At 57.8% G+C, this 13874-nt stretch overlaps 1 protein-coding gene and 1 long non-coding RNA gene across 4 annotated transcripts in view; both read left to right on the forward strand.

Moving 5' to 3' along the window:
- Positions 1 to 13874, forward strand: part of CCM2 (CCM2 scaffold protein) — a 49879-nt gene that overhangs the window by 21780 nt on the left and 14225 nt on the right. For 2 of the 3 annotated variants that reach the window (XM_051853126.3, XM_051853127.3), the window contains exon 2: positions 1157 to 1330. The exons of the other annotated variant lie outside the window; for it this stretch is intronic. In XM_051853126.3, the coding sequence (XP_051709086.1) occupies positions 1157 to 1330 (174 nt within the window). The remainder of the gene's footprint in view (positions 1 to 1156; positions 1331 to 13874) is intronic. 3 annotated transcript variants of the gene reach the window in all.
- On the forward strand, positions 5295 to 5591 carry LOC149121862 (uncharacterized). The gene is made up of 2 exons (XR_016222831.1): positions 5295 to 5433; positions 5544 to 5591. It is a non-coding gene; the product is annotated as an uncharacterized LOC149121862 (long non-coding RNA).

Consider the following 13874-nt stretch of genomic DNA (forward strand, 5'->3'; position numbering starts at 1 on the left):
ACCCAGGGAGAAGAGGGCCCATTCACTGGTTCACTCCCCAGATGGTTGACCTTAACCTTCATTTGGTCCAGGCAAAGCTGAGGAGCAGGGTCGTGTGTCCTTGGCCGCTGGGGGCGGCAGGGCAGAGACCTGTAGGGGTTTCCTTTGTTGACCTCTGCCCTAGTGCTGGAGTGCCCCCTTGAGGCGGGGGACCCCAGGCTGCTTGGTGGGAGTGGCTGCTGAATCCCACTGAACCCCCCCCCGGGCTGTGGTTGTCCGTCTGTGAAGCTGCTGGCTTTGACCAGGTGCCCACAGGTCCTGGCCCTGCCAGGTGTCCCATGCACAGGAGAGCTTTCAGCAGGCAGTTGGCTGTTGGCGTCTTGCTTCTCTGTGTGCCGGTGCCAGGGGCGAGCCTGGCGGGAGCCCGGTCATCGCCCTCCGAGCCTTCCCTGGCGGGAGCCGCACACAGTACTCTGACACTGCCTCTCCCTGGCACTGTAGCAGCCCTGGGCTCTGCGCCTCCGAGGCCGTATGTCAGGTCCTGTTTTCCCTGGTGTGTATTCCTTTGGGATGACAGGACAGGAGTGGTCTTGGCAGGACTGGGCTGCTGCCTCACCACGGCCCCACGTCGGTGTCCTGGGCTCCAGAGGGGAGGCTCGTGTCCACCTGCTCTCCTCTCCTCTCTCTCTCTCCTTTGGTTAGAGGATTAGCCTTCTGAGCCCTCCGTAGGGCTGCCTGGGGCGTGAGGCTGTCAGTTAGGGTTGGGGTCCAGCCAGCCGCCAATCATCGCTTCCCCCTTGTTCTCCCCGTGGTGGTCAATTTCCAGATGTGGCGCCTGGAGCCCTGAGGCCTGACCAGAGGGAAGCGTCGGGTGAGAAGCCGTGTCCCGGCCATGTCCCAGCCGTGTCCCGGCCGACCTTGGCTGCTGGGACGCTGGCCCCGGCCATGCTTCCTGGCTGCCTTCTCAGGGACCTGAGCTGGGGGAGGAGTTGGAACGATGTCGTTTGTCCCCTTCCCAGGTGTAGGGACCTGGCGCCCAGGGCTCGTGAGCGCTCGTCTGTACCCGGTTTGCATGGGGACCGTGGAAGTGCTTTCGGCTACTTCTGTGCGTTAGCCGTTGGGACTCACAAAGCACCTGTAAGTAATGAACTCCAACCATTGCCATTTCTGCCTGCAGCCTGGAATTGTGTCGCCATTTAAACGAGTATTCCTAAAAGGTGAAAAGAGTAGAGATAAGAAAGCCCATGAGAAGGTGACAGAGAGGCGCCCTCTGCACACTGTGGTGCTGTCCTTGCCCGAGCGCGTCGAGCCAGACAGACTGCTGAGCGACTATATTGAGAAGGAGGTGAAGGTAAGTGGTCCTGAGCTGGGAGAGTCCTCGCATGAACCCCCCAGCCGGCCCCTCCCCCAGCCGGCCCTGCTGAGCTGCCCAGTGACCAGAGGGCCCACGCCAGCTCCCTGCCTCTCTCTGCTGCTTCTGGTTCTTTCCACCTGCTTTTTCCCCAAGGCCTGGCTGTGCTCCTGCACTGGCAGAGGGTTGTAGGGCTGGGAGGAAGCTCAGGTCTCCTGCAGTTTGCAGAGGGCAGGAGTCACTGGGCAAGGCCCTAGGGCTATGGTGCAGGTTGCCCCAAGGGTTGGGGCCCCAGGCCTGACTCGGTGGCTGTTGTGAAGGGCCTGTGCCCTAAGCTATGTGATGTGCAGGGTGGACTGGCAGTCCCTCCCCTAGGGCCACAGAGTCGGAGGTGGGGGGAGGGGAGATGGCAGGATGGACAGGAGGGGTTGTTGGGGGGAGATGGCTGCATTGGAGCCAACGTGGCTGCCTCCGAGGCCAGTGCAGGGCACGGGATCGGGGGCTCCAGGGGCGTGGGCAGCTTGAATGCCTGTAGGAAGGATTTCTGCTGTCACATGGCCCAGCTCTGATTTGCTCACCCCCAGCCCCTGGGAGGGAGGGACACAGGCCAAAGATGCAAGTGTCAGTGGTGGGGACCCCCCTCCACAGCCTCCAGGACGCCTGCAGCCAGGATGACCATGGAAGGGTACTGGCTGGGGGCCCCGGGGGAGTACCACCTCAGCTGGATGGGTGCCCCAGCATTGGTAATGCCCACCCGCGTGCGGCTTCCTCAGCCTTTCCAAGCCTCCTTGCAGCTTCTGGGGAAGACTTTAACCAAAAGTCAGAGTGCAAGACAAACCCAGAAACTCAGTGTGAATGAAAAACAACCATGTGGAAGATAAGGGAAGAAGCTGTAAAATGCAGGCGCGGATCCCCTGACGCGTCGCGGGTGACTTGGTGCTTGTGTGTGACCATCACAAAGGGCACACTCCCAGAAGCAAAGACAGGACAGGTGGGTGACTGGATGTGGCCTCCTGGTGCCATCAGGAGGCTGTGCCAGTGCAGCACAGCACACTGTCTTCCAGTGGCCACATCTAGAAGCAAGATGCACTCAGCTGTCAGCTGTGTACCGCAGCTGGTGTCACAGTCACTCGGCGTCAGCCACCTCCAGCTGTGCATCACAGTCACTCAGCGTCATCCGCCCCCAGCTGTGTGTCATAGTCGCTCAGCGTCAGCCGCCCCCAGCTGTGCGTCACAGTCACTCAGCGTCAGCCGCCCCCAGCTGTGCGTCACAGTCACTCAGCGTCAGCCGCCCCCAGCTGTGCGTCACAGTCACTCAGCGTCAGCCGCCCCCAGCTGTGCGTCACAGTCACTCAGCGTCAGCCGCCCCCATCTGTGCATCACAGTCACTCAGCGTCAGCCCCCAGCTGTGCGTCACAGTCACTCAGCGTCAGCTGCCCCCAGCTGTGCATCACAGTCACTCAGCGTCAGCCCCCAGCTGTGCGTCACAGTCACTCAGCGTCAGCCCCCAGCTGTGCATCACAGTCACTCAGCGTCAGCCGTCCCCAGCTGTGTGTTAGTCACTCAGTGTCAGCCGTCCCCAGCTGTGCATCACAATTGCTCAGCGTCAGCCATCACCAGCTGTGTGTTAGTCGCTCAGCGTCAGCCCCCAGCTGTGTGTTAGTCGCTCAACGTTAGCCATCCCCAGCTGTGCGTCACAGTCACTCAGTGTCAGCTGTCCCCAGCTGTGCGTCACAGTCACTCAGCGTCAGCTGTCCCCAGCTGTGCATCACAGCGGCTCAGTGTCAGCCCCCAGCTATGCATCACAGTCACTCAGCGTCAGCCCCCAGCTGTGTGTCACAGTCACTCAGTGTCAGCTGCCCCAGCTGTGTATTACAGTCGCTCAGCATCAGCCATCCCCAGCTGTGTCACAGTCGCTCAGTGTCAGCCATCCCCAGCTGTGTGTCACAGTCACTCAGCGTCAGCCGTCCCCAGCTGTGTGTCACAGTCGCTCAGCGTCAGCTGCCCCAGCTGTGTGTCACAGTTGCTCAGTGTCAGCCATCCCCAGCTGTGTCACAGTCGCTCAGTGTCAGCCATCCCCAGCTGTGTGTCACAGTCACTCAGCGTCAGCCGTCCCCAGCTGTGTGTCACAGTCGCTCAGCGTCAGCTGCCCCAGCTGTGTGTCACAGTTGCTCAGTGTCAGCCATCCCCAGCTGTGCGTCACAGTCACTCAGCGTCAGCCGTCCCCAGCTGTGTGTTACAGCCACTCAGTGTCAGCCCCTAGCTGTGTGTCACAGCAGCTCAGTGTCAGCCCCCAGCTATACGTCACTGTCGCTCAGCGTCAGCTGCCCCAGCTGTGTGTCACAGTCGCTCAGCGTCAGCCGTCCCCAGCTGTGTGTCACAGTCACTCAGCGTCAGCTGCCCCAGCTGTGTGTCACAGTTGCTCAGTGTCAGCCATCCCCAGCTGTGCGTCACAGTCGCTCAATGTCATCCGCCCCAGCTGCTGGTGTGTGCCATCCTGTGGCTGGTAGTGCCCTGGGTGTGTTTACACGCACACGGCCATGTGCACGTAGGGCTGTGCTGTGCTACAGCATGAGGCAGCTCTGGTGTCACTCGGCAAAGGGACTTTTTCATTCCATTATAATCTCGTGGATCACATACAAAACTGTATGTACTGTTTTCAGAACTTAAGTGGTTATACTGATGGTGAAATGACAAGATTCTACTTTTTAAAATTTATTTATTTTTTAAAGATTTATTTATCTATTTGAAAGGCAGAGTCACACAGAGGCAGAGAGAGAGAGGGAGGTCTTCCATCTACTGGTTCACTCCCTAAATGGCCGCACAGCCAGAGTTGCGCTGATCTGAAGCCAGGAGCCAGGTCTCCCACATGGGTGCAGGGGCCCAAGGACTTGGGCCATCTTCTGCTTTCCCAGGCCATAGTAGAGAGCTGGATTGGAAGTGGAGCAGCAGGGACTTGAACCGGTGCCCATATGGGATGCTGGCACTGCAGGCAGCGGCTTTACCCACTATGCCATAGTGCCAGCCCCTAATTTTATTTTTTAAAGGATTTATTCATTTGAAGAGTTAGAGAGGGAGAAAGAGAAATCTTGCATCCATTGGTTGACTCCAAATGGCTACAACGGCCAGGGCTGGGCCAGGCCAAAGCCAGGAGCCTGAAGCTGTCAGAAGAGACAGAGCATGCAGCCACAGCCAGGCCAGGTCTGCTCGGAAGGGTGAAGCCTGGGGGGCTCCGTCCCAGGTGCAGGCGCAGCAGAGAGCGAGCCCCTCCCTTACAGACTAGCGGTTCTTATAGCACAGAGTGGCGGGAAGGGGCCTGGGGGTCTGAGCTAAAGCTGGGCTGCCGAGATGGAGGGGGAGCTCAGGCCGGATGGCGAGGTCCTGGGAGGTCACAGGGTGAGCTGGGAGGGGCTGGGCTGGGGCTGGCTGGGGCTGGACCCTGGGGCCGAGCTGCTGAGCTGGGAGAGGGGAGAGAGCTTGGGAGGAGCTGACGGCTGGACTCCTCCGCTGGTGGAGAGCCCAGCAGTGCAGGTGTGGGGGCTGTGCTAGCAGGTGGAGAAATGGGGCCTGCTTGCTGTGTGCGGGAGAGAGGTCAGCACAGACCCAAAGCTCCTTGACCTCGCTCCATCAGAAACTCCATCCGGGTCTCCCATGTGGGTGCAGGTGCCCAGGCACTTGGGCCATCTTCTGCTGCTTTCCCAGGCTCACTGACTGGGAGCTGGATTAGAAGTGGAGCAGCCGGGACTGGAATTGGTGCCCACATGGGATGCTGGCATTGCAGGCGGCAGCTTAGCCGGCTGTGCTACAATGCTGGCCCCGAGATTCTACACTTAAATCAAGAAAAAGTGAGGGAAGAGCTGTTGGCATTAGAAGTGTGTTTCTTAAAAAATTCAGTAGAGGGGTTGGAAGATAAAAGTCAAAAAAACTCCCAGGAAGAATAACCAGAAGACAAAGAAAGAAAGTAGACGGATCCAGGAGGTTCCAGCTGCAACCGTGGGATGAAGATTGAAGATGAAGGAGAGTGGGAGGGAGCTGTCAGCTCGGAGCCCCGAGCGTGCTGCAGGATTCACTGATGGACTCGACGGCGCCCCCACGAGGCCCAGGTCTGAAAAGCAGCAGCACCTGAGCCTGTCGGGGAGTCACGGGGGAGGTGTGACGGGTTTGTGGTGCAGTGCCGGGAGTCCCTCAGACTCACCTGTTATTTATAACACAGCGCTGGTGCAGAGTCCACGGATTCACAGGAAGATGCTCAAACGTACGCCATCATTGAATAAAACAGAAAAGGGCGGCCATGGAGGACGAGGATGTGAGGAGCAAGCTAGCGTCTCTGGGAGGGCAGTGCGGACCTCACCGTGGGTGTGGGGACGAGCTGCTGACGGCTGTCAGAGAGCGGGGGCGTGGGAACGGGCACAGGGAGCCGGCTCCCCCAGAGAAACAGGCGAGCGGTTGGCTCCTGTCCTGAGGGAAGGTGGAGCAGACGAGCTTGTCCGTCCTGCTGGGCAGTGCGTGTGGTCTCCCGGCACGTCTGGTAAGCAGCCCCGTAGGAGGACCCCCAAAAGCTGGAAAGCAGGCTGGCTGGGACCTCAGGCCATGTGGCGAGGTTTGAGGTTCTGCTTTGGCCTCACGCAGCCCAGCCTGGGAGCTGAGGAGCCAGCAACCCAGGGGCGCCAAGAATGACCGGAAACACTGGCCTGCCTGTGCCCACCAGCGGGCAGGCCGAGTGGGCAGCAGGGCCTTCATCCCTGCAGACGGCAGCAGCCCCCTAGGGAGCCCTGGGGAATCTGGGTATCAGTGGAGACCCCCCGAGGGGCTGCCACGCCAGCTGTGAAGAGCAGAGCCCCCTCCCAGCTGTCCAGGGCGGCTCCAGCTGGGGTGAGGAGGTGGTGGCCCCTCCTCCCGAGGGCCTGGAGCAGGGCTGGGAGCCTGTTTCCTGCCAGGGCCCTGTGGTATTTATAGCATCATTCGTGGGCCACGCAAAGTTGTCAGCTTAAGAATGAGCTTGCTCTAGACTTAGGGAATTCCAAGTGCCACCTGCAGTTGCCTTGGCAAAGGCCAGACCAAGCGATTCCGAGGGCCTGATACAGCCAGCACGGGCTGGGCTAACCCCAGTCCTGTCCCCAATGGAGGGGAGGACGCTCGGGTCGGAATGGCTGGAACGTCTCTAATTGGACAAATGAGTGACCGAGAGATCCACTTTGTGAGGGCGGCACTGCCCCGAGCAACCACAGACAGAATCCACGCCGAGACAGCAGAGTGAAGCTTCTGAGGTGTGAAGACACGTGAATGCTCCGCCCCCGGAGGGCAGCTCGGATCACAGCGGGTTTCTTGCCAGAAGCCTGGACAGCAGAGGGAGCGGCGGCATTCCTCAATGCCGGGCCTTGCAGGGGGAGCACACAGAAGCACGGCCAGGAAGTGGACCAGCTCCTGGAGCCCCCGGCCGCTGCGCGTCGCAGGTGTGGTGGGTGGCTTGGGTAGCCCTAGACCTAGCACAGAAATTCATCATCTAATTTGAAAACTGCCAGTGCTTGGTTTCGTGGTGCAGCAGTTTGAACAGCAGCTTGCCACGCCAGTGTCTCATATCGGAGTGCTGGTAGGCCTGGCTGCTCCGCCTCTGATCCAGTTCCCTGTAATGCACCTGGGAAAGCAGCAGAGGATGGCCCAAGTCCTTGGTTCCCTGCCACACACATGCGAGACCAGGATGGAGTGTCCAGCCCTTGGCTTTGGCCTGGATGAACCCTGACTGTTGTGGCATTTGGGTAAGGAGCCAGAGGATGGGAGACCTCTTGCCTTCTGTCCCTCTCTTTCATTCTTTCAAATAACTAACTAACTAAATCTTTCTTAAAAAGATTTATTTATTTTATTTGAAAGGCAGAGATAAGAGACAGAGAGAGGGAGACACAGAGATCTTCCATCTGCAGGTTCACCCCTCAAATGGCCGCAACCAAAGCCAGGAGCCAGGAGCCTCTTCTGGGTCTCCTGTGTGGGTGCAGGGGCCCATGCACGCGCTATCTTCCTCCACTTTCCCAGGAGCATTAGCAGGGAGCTGGATCTGAAGTGGAGCAGCCAGGACATGAGCCGGCGCCCACATGGAATGCTGGCGTTGCAAGGCAGCAGCTTAACCTGCCACGCCATGGCACCAGCCCCTAACTAAACTCTTCTTTAAAAATATGAAAACTTCCATAAAAGATTTCTTCAGGCCCAGATGATTTCACCAGGAAGTCTTAGCAAACATCTAAAGAATTAGCACCATTTCTCTACAACCTCTTATCTCATTCTACACAATATCTTCCAGAAAAACAGGGCGAGAACACGTTCTGACTCAGTTTCTGAAGGCAGTATCACCCTGATACAAAATCAGATGAAAACAGTATAAATAAAATAGAGTCACAAAGCCCTTTCTCAGAATGCTGGCCAATAGCATTCCGTAACGTATGAGAAGTATACACCATGACAGTGGGGTTGACTCCCAGGATGCTAGGTTGGCTCGGTATTAAAAAATGGAACCCATCATATTAACAAGCAAAGGGAGGAAAAACCTCATGATCCTATCAGCCAGCATAGAAAAGGCGTTTGAGAAAATGCAACACCCGTTCCTGATAAAAACCCAGAAAACAAGATAAAGGAACAAGGACTATGTGAACACCAAAGTTTAAAAATGCCTTTTCACTTACAGTTGCCAAAAACTGAAACACTTAAGTATAAATGTTACAAAGCATGTATGGTGTTTGCATGCTGAAAAGGACACAGCACTGATGGAAACCAGCAGAGATCTGAATGGATGGAGAGACATACCATGTTCATGGATTGGAAGACCCAGCCAAGTTCGTGTGTCAGTTCCCTCCAAGTTCATGTAAAGTGATTAAAAGTGAATGATACTAGCCAGCACCGTGGCTCACTAGGCTAATCCTCTGCCTGCGGTGCTGGTACCCCGGGTTCTAGTCCTGGTTGGGGCTCCAGGTTCTGTCCTGGTTGCTCCTCTTCCAGTCCAGCTCTCTGCTGTGGCCCGGGAAGGCAGAGGAGGATGGCCCAAGTGCTTGGGCCCTGTACCCGCATGGGAGACTAGGAGGAAGCACCTGGCTCCTGGCTTCGGATCAGCGCAGTGTGTCGGCCGTGGCAGCCATTTAGGGGGTGAACCAACGGAAGGCAGACCTTTCTCTCTGTCTCTCTCTCTCTCACTTTCTAACTGCCTATCCAAAAGAAAAAAGTGAATGATAACTATTCCTGTCAAGCTCTCAATAAAATTTTTTTGTAGCTGTAAACAAGATTATTTTAAAATCTGTATGAGCAGGAAAAACAATACTTAAAATCATTTTTAAAAAAGATTTATTTATTTATTTGAAAGAGTTATAGAGAGGTAGAGGTAGAGAGAGAGAGCGAGAGGTCTTCCATCACTGGTTCACTCTCCAGATGGCTGCAATAGCCAGAGCTGCACCTATCCAAAGCCAGGAGCCAAGAGCTTCTTCCAGGTCTCCCACTTGAGTACAGAGGCCCAAGGACTTGGGCCATCTTCCACTACTTTCCCAGGCCATAGCAGGGAGCTGGATTGGAAGTAGAGCTGCTGGGACTTGAACCAGTGCCCATATGAGATGCCAGTGCTGCAGGTGGTGGCTTTACCCTCTATGCCACAGCACCGGCCCCTAAAAACTCTTAAAGCTCAACGGTAAAAGAGCAATCAATTAGAACATGGATAAAAGAAAGACATTTCCTGGAAGAGAATGCACAGGCGGCAGATAAGCACATGAAATCTGCCAACCGTTGGAGACGCGGACGTTAAAACCGCAGTGAGCCGTCAGGACACAGACACGGAAGGGCTCGGTGGGACAGTGAGAGCCCCAGGCGAGGCCAGGACCCAGGGCCCGGAGGAGTGGAGTCCCTCAGGTTGCTGGTGACGGTGGGAAACAGTGCAGCTGTTGAGGAAAAGGGTTTGTCAGCTTCTCAGAAACCCACACGTAGCTGCACTGCTGTGGGGCGCGGCAGGAGGTGGCCTCGGGTGGCGGGGAAAGGGCGCACACTGCCCTGCGGCGTGCAAATTTACCATCATGTCAAAGTGAAAACTTAACTATAAAGAAAGGCTGTGCGTGAACAGACTGCTGATTTCTTTACTGCTTGGCTTGGCAGTGACGTGGAAGATGTGTGACAAAGTGACACAAGCACTAAGTGGCGATGAAGGAGACTGGCTCGGCTGTGAGGAAGAGGGGAGGGAGGCGGCAGCGGTGATGTAACCGGGAGTTAGCAGGTGACGCCCCAGCTGATGGGACCTGGGAATTAGACGCCTGGCCTGGATCCAGAGGAGCAGCCTCGGCGAGGCTGCCTCTTGCTCGTGGCTTCCAGGGTTGCCCTGGCTGGGATGGGAGATGGTTGGTTTTTCTGTATGAAAAAGCCTTTTACGACTGCACTTTCTGGCGTTGATAAAATGGAAGCAGTGACAGTGGTGAGGAGACAGCCCCCACACTCCGGGCGGCCTCCTGGAAGGTGCCCTGTGTTTGTGACGGACGTGACCAGAGGAGTAGAGAGGGAATTCGCCCCTGTCTTTGGAGTGCCTGCTGCGTGCGCCTGCAGCGTTCACGTGGTTCCCGGGGTGCAGTGGCCACGAATCACATCTCTGAGTCCAAATCCGAGGAACTTCTTGGTGAGCTGTTGTTGTTTATCAGTGTGTTTAAGCTGAACGTGTAATCATGTCCGTGGCTCAGAAGTCCGGAGTTCAGACTGGTCCCTGGTGAGATGTGGTCGTTCCTCTGGGAAGAACCTCAGGCACCAGTTTCTTTTCTGTTTTTCTTTTTGTTAATTTACGTATTTGAAAGGCACGGGGAGAGAGAGTTTCCACGCACTGGTTTATTGTCTAGATGGCTGTGGCTGCCAGGCCAGGTCTGGGCCGGGCTGAAGCCAGGAGCCCAGAACCCCACGGTGGTCTCCCACATGGACGTCAGGAGCCCAGGTACTTGGGCCATGTTTCGCTAACTTCAGGCGCATAGCAGGAAGCTGGATCCAGCTGAACCTACTGTGCCACAGCGCCTGCTCCTGCCCTTGCTCCTTTATTTATTTTTTTTTTAAAGAATTTATTTATTATTTGAGAGGCAGAGTTACAGAGAGAGAGAGGGAGGGAGGGAGAAAGAAGTCTTCCATGCACTGGTTCACTCCCCAAATGGCTGCAACGGCCAGAGCTGATCTGAAGCCAGGAGCTCCAGGAAGACCCGGGTCTCCCGTGCGGGTGCAGGGGCCCAAGGACTTGAGCCATCCAGGCCATAGCAGAGAGCTGGATTGAAAGTGGATCAGCTGCAGGCCGGTGCCGTGGCTCACTAGGCTAATCCTCCGCCTTGTGGCACCGGCACACCGGGTTCTAGTCCCGGTCGGGGTGCCGGATTCTGTCCCGGTTGCCCCTCTTCCAGGCCAGCTCTCTGCTGTGGCCCGGGAGTGCAGTGGAGGATGGCCCAAGTGCTTGGGCCCTGCACCCCATGGGAGACCAGGAGAAGCACCTGGCTCCTGCCATCGGATCAGCGCGGTGCGCCGGCCGCAGCGTGCTGGCCGCGGCGGCCATTGGAGGGTGAACCAGCAGCAAAAAAGGGAAGACCTCTCTCTGTCTCTCTCTCACTGTCCGCTCTGCCTGTCAAAAAAAAAAAGAAAAAGAAAAAAAGAAAAAGAAAGTGGATCAGCCGGGACTTGAACCGGTGCCCATTTGGGATGCCAGCGCTGCAGGCGGAGGCTTTACCCGCTGCACCACAGCGCCGGCCCCGCCTTGCTCTCTGCAGCCAGTGATGTGTCCCCATGTCTCCGTGCATTCCCGGAGGGGCACGTGAAGTTGCCCCATCGTTCTGATGGCTGCACGGGACTTCCTCAGAGAGAGATACCGAGTTGTATTTAACCAGTGACCTTTCGTACATGTTTAGGTTGTTTCCTGAGTCACACATATTTGACTGTGGGTAAATTTACATAGGAAAAATCCCAGAGTGGCTTTTCTGGGTTTCAGACGGGTTGAGTTCCTTCTTAACTTGCCAGACGTTTCCCGGCGGCTCTTCGTCGGGGCCTAGAGCCCTGCCCGTGCTGGTGTCCCAGAGGACCGCTCTGCAGCCCGGGCACAGCGCCGCGCGCGAGGCCGTTGGTCTTGCCAGTCTGTGCCGTAAGGCGTTGTCACAGTTGGTGCTTCCAGGTGCGGCTGGAGGCTGTCCCTCCAGGCAGCTCCCACTGCTCGTAGCTCCTTACGGAAGTCAGCCCTTGGCTGTGAAGTGCAGCAGCAGAGCCTGAAACTGGCTGGTGTGTGTGTGTGTGGCTGGTGTGTGTGTGTGGCTGGTCTTCGTGCGTGGGTATTGGTTGTGTGTGGTCAGTGTGTGCGTGGGTATTGGTTGTGTGTGGCTGGTGTGTGTGTGGGTATTGGTTGTGTGTGGTCAGTGTGTGCGTGGGTATTGGTTGTGTGTGGCTGGTGTGTGTGTGGGTATTGGTTGTGTGTGGCAGGTGTGTGTAGGGGTATTGGTTGTGTGTGGCTGGTCTTTGTGTGTGGGTATTGGTTGTGTGTGGCTGGTGTGTGTGTGTGTGGCTGGTCTTCGTGCATGGGTATTGGTTGTGTGTGGCCGGTGTGTGTGTGGGTATTGGTTGTGTGTGGCCGGTGTGTGTGTGGGTATTGGTTGTGTGTGGCCAGTGTGTGTGTAGGGGTATTGGTTGTGTGTGGCCAGTGTGTGTGTGGGTATTGGTTGTGTGTGGCTGGTGTGTGTGTGGGTATTGGTTGTGTGTGGCCAGTGTGTGTGTGGGTATTGGTTGTGTGTGGCCGGTGTGTGTGTGGGTATTGGTTGTGTGTGGCCAGTGTGTGTGTAGGGGTATTGGTTGTGTGTGGCCGGTGTGTGTGTGGGTATTGGTTGTGTGTGGCTGGTGTGTGTGTGGGTATTGGTTGTGTGTGGCCAGTGTGTGTGTGGGTATTGGTTGTGTGTGGCCGGTGTGTGTGTGGGTATTGGTTGTGTGTGGCAGGTGTGTGTAGGGGTATTGGTTGTGTGTGGCCAGTGTGTGTGTGGGGTTTTCTTAGGAGAGGGAGGGAGGGAGGCAGAGAAGAAGGTGTGTGAGAAGTGTAGGCTCAGGGGTCACCTCCCGCTGGCTGCCGTCCTGATGCCTGCTGTGGCACAGATGGGCCAGACTTGGCGGTCACCGGCGGGCAGTGAGGGAAGGAGGCAGGCAGTGGAGGCCTGGGCGGCTCTGGGAAGGCAGAGCACTGGGGTGTCCGCCAAGGCTGAGAGCCGCATCCGCCCCGCGCCTGCCCTCACCCCTGCACAGGTGCTGGGTGTTCTGGAAGCCTTGCCAGGTGGAGCACGGCCCTCACCCTGCCCGTGGTCCAGGGCTGTCCCTGTAGTCCTTGTCTTCCTCCTCCATTGCCCGTCGGGCATCTCTTCCCCTGGCTGATGGTGATCCTCCTGGTCTTGCTTTGCCTCGGGCAGAACCTGGGTCCCCCAGCCCTTTCCCACTGCCGTGTACCCACTCAGGCCGGGGAACCCAAGGATGAGTGAGGCCCCGACCTCGCCCCGGCTCCCCGAGGTGGTCTTGCCACCTGCCGCTCAGAGCACCGCCTCCTCTCTTACCTGACAGCTGGCATGCGGAGCCGCAGCTGGCTCTCACTGGGCCTCCACGGGCCAGGGCCTCCCTAGCTGTGCGGCCTGCGGGGAGGGGACGCAGGCACGAACACCCCTTGCCCGCAGCGGCTGCTTGGCTTGTGGCGCTCAGCACGCTTCTGCTTCCGTACTGTGGGTCCCAGTGCTCTGTGTCCTGCCCGCTCGGAGCCCCGCACCACGTGGGGACGGGGGGAGAGGAGGTCTGCTCCCAGCGTGCTCTGTCATTGCACATCTCCAGGCTGGCAGCCCTGGGTGGGCAGCAGGACCTCCCTGAGAGCAAGAAAAGGCTGGGGCCCGCTGGTCCTGCAGGCAGAGGCAAACCCATACCTGCCTGCAGACGCGGGGCCCCCGTGTGGCCGCCCAGGGTACGACAGCTCACCCGGACGGCAGATTCGTAATTCCACTGACAGATCTGCCTGAGGGGACGGCCGCGGTGGCCAGGCTTAGGCTTTCCGCCCCGGCTGCTGAGTTGGGTGCCCTGAGGTTGGAGGGGTGACCCACGGGAGGCTTCCGTCAGCTCTGCTGGGTGTCCTGGGGTCTGGGACATGGGTGGAGCCCACGAGTGCATGCTGTTGTCCATCCCGTGGGAATGGTTCCTGCTGGGTTTGGGAGAGACGTGCTTGCTCCATCAGTAGCCACACTCTCTGTACCCAAGACCGTGTTGTCTCCTCTGGTCAGGGCTCCCCTAGTTCAGTGTAAGCTCTCCACTGCCATCTTCGTCCTCGCCCCGGTTTGTGCAGAGGACAGACTGGGCGTGCGCGCTCCTACTGATCTGTGCCCTGCCCCATAGAGGACCTCGTCGGCCGTGGGTGTCCCCGTGTGTCAGTGTCACCCTGGATGCTCTGTTCAGAGCCGTCAGAGGTACCCAGGGGCTTGTGCCAGGCCAGCGCCGCCCCTTTGGACAGCACTGGGGGTTGCCGTGGCATGTGCTGGCCGCCCACGTGGGAGCACCCGTGGAG

Source organism: Oryctolagus cuniculus, chromosome 16 (assembly GCF_051225735.1).
Source record: "Oryctolagus cuniculus isolate XC-2025 breed Fujian yellow rabbit chromosome 16, ASM5122573v1, whole genome shotgun sequence".
In the NCBI taxonomy this organism is placed as follows: domain Eukaryota; kingdom Metazoa; phylum Chordata; class Mammalia; order Lagomorpha; family Leporidae; genus Oryctolagus; species Oryctolagus cuniculus.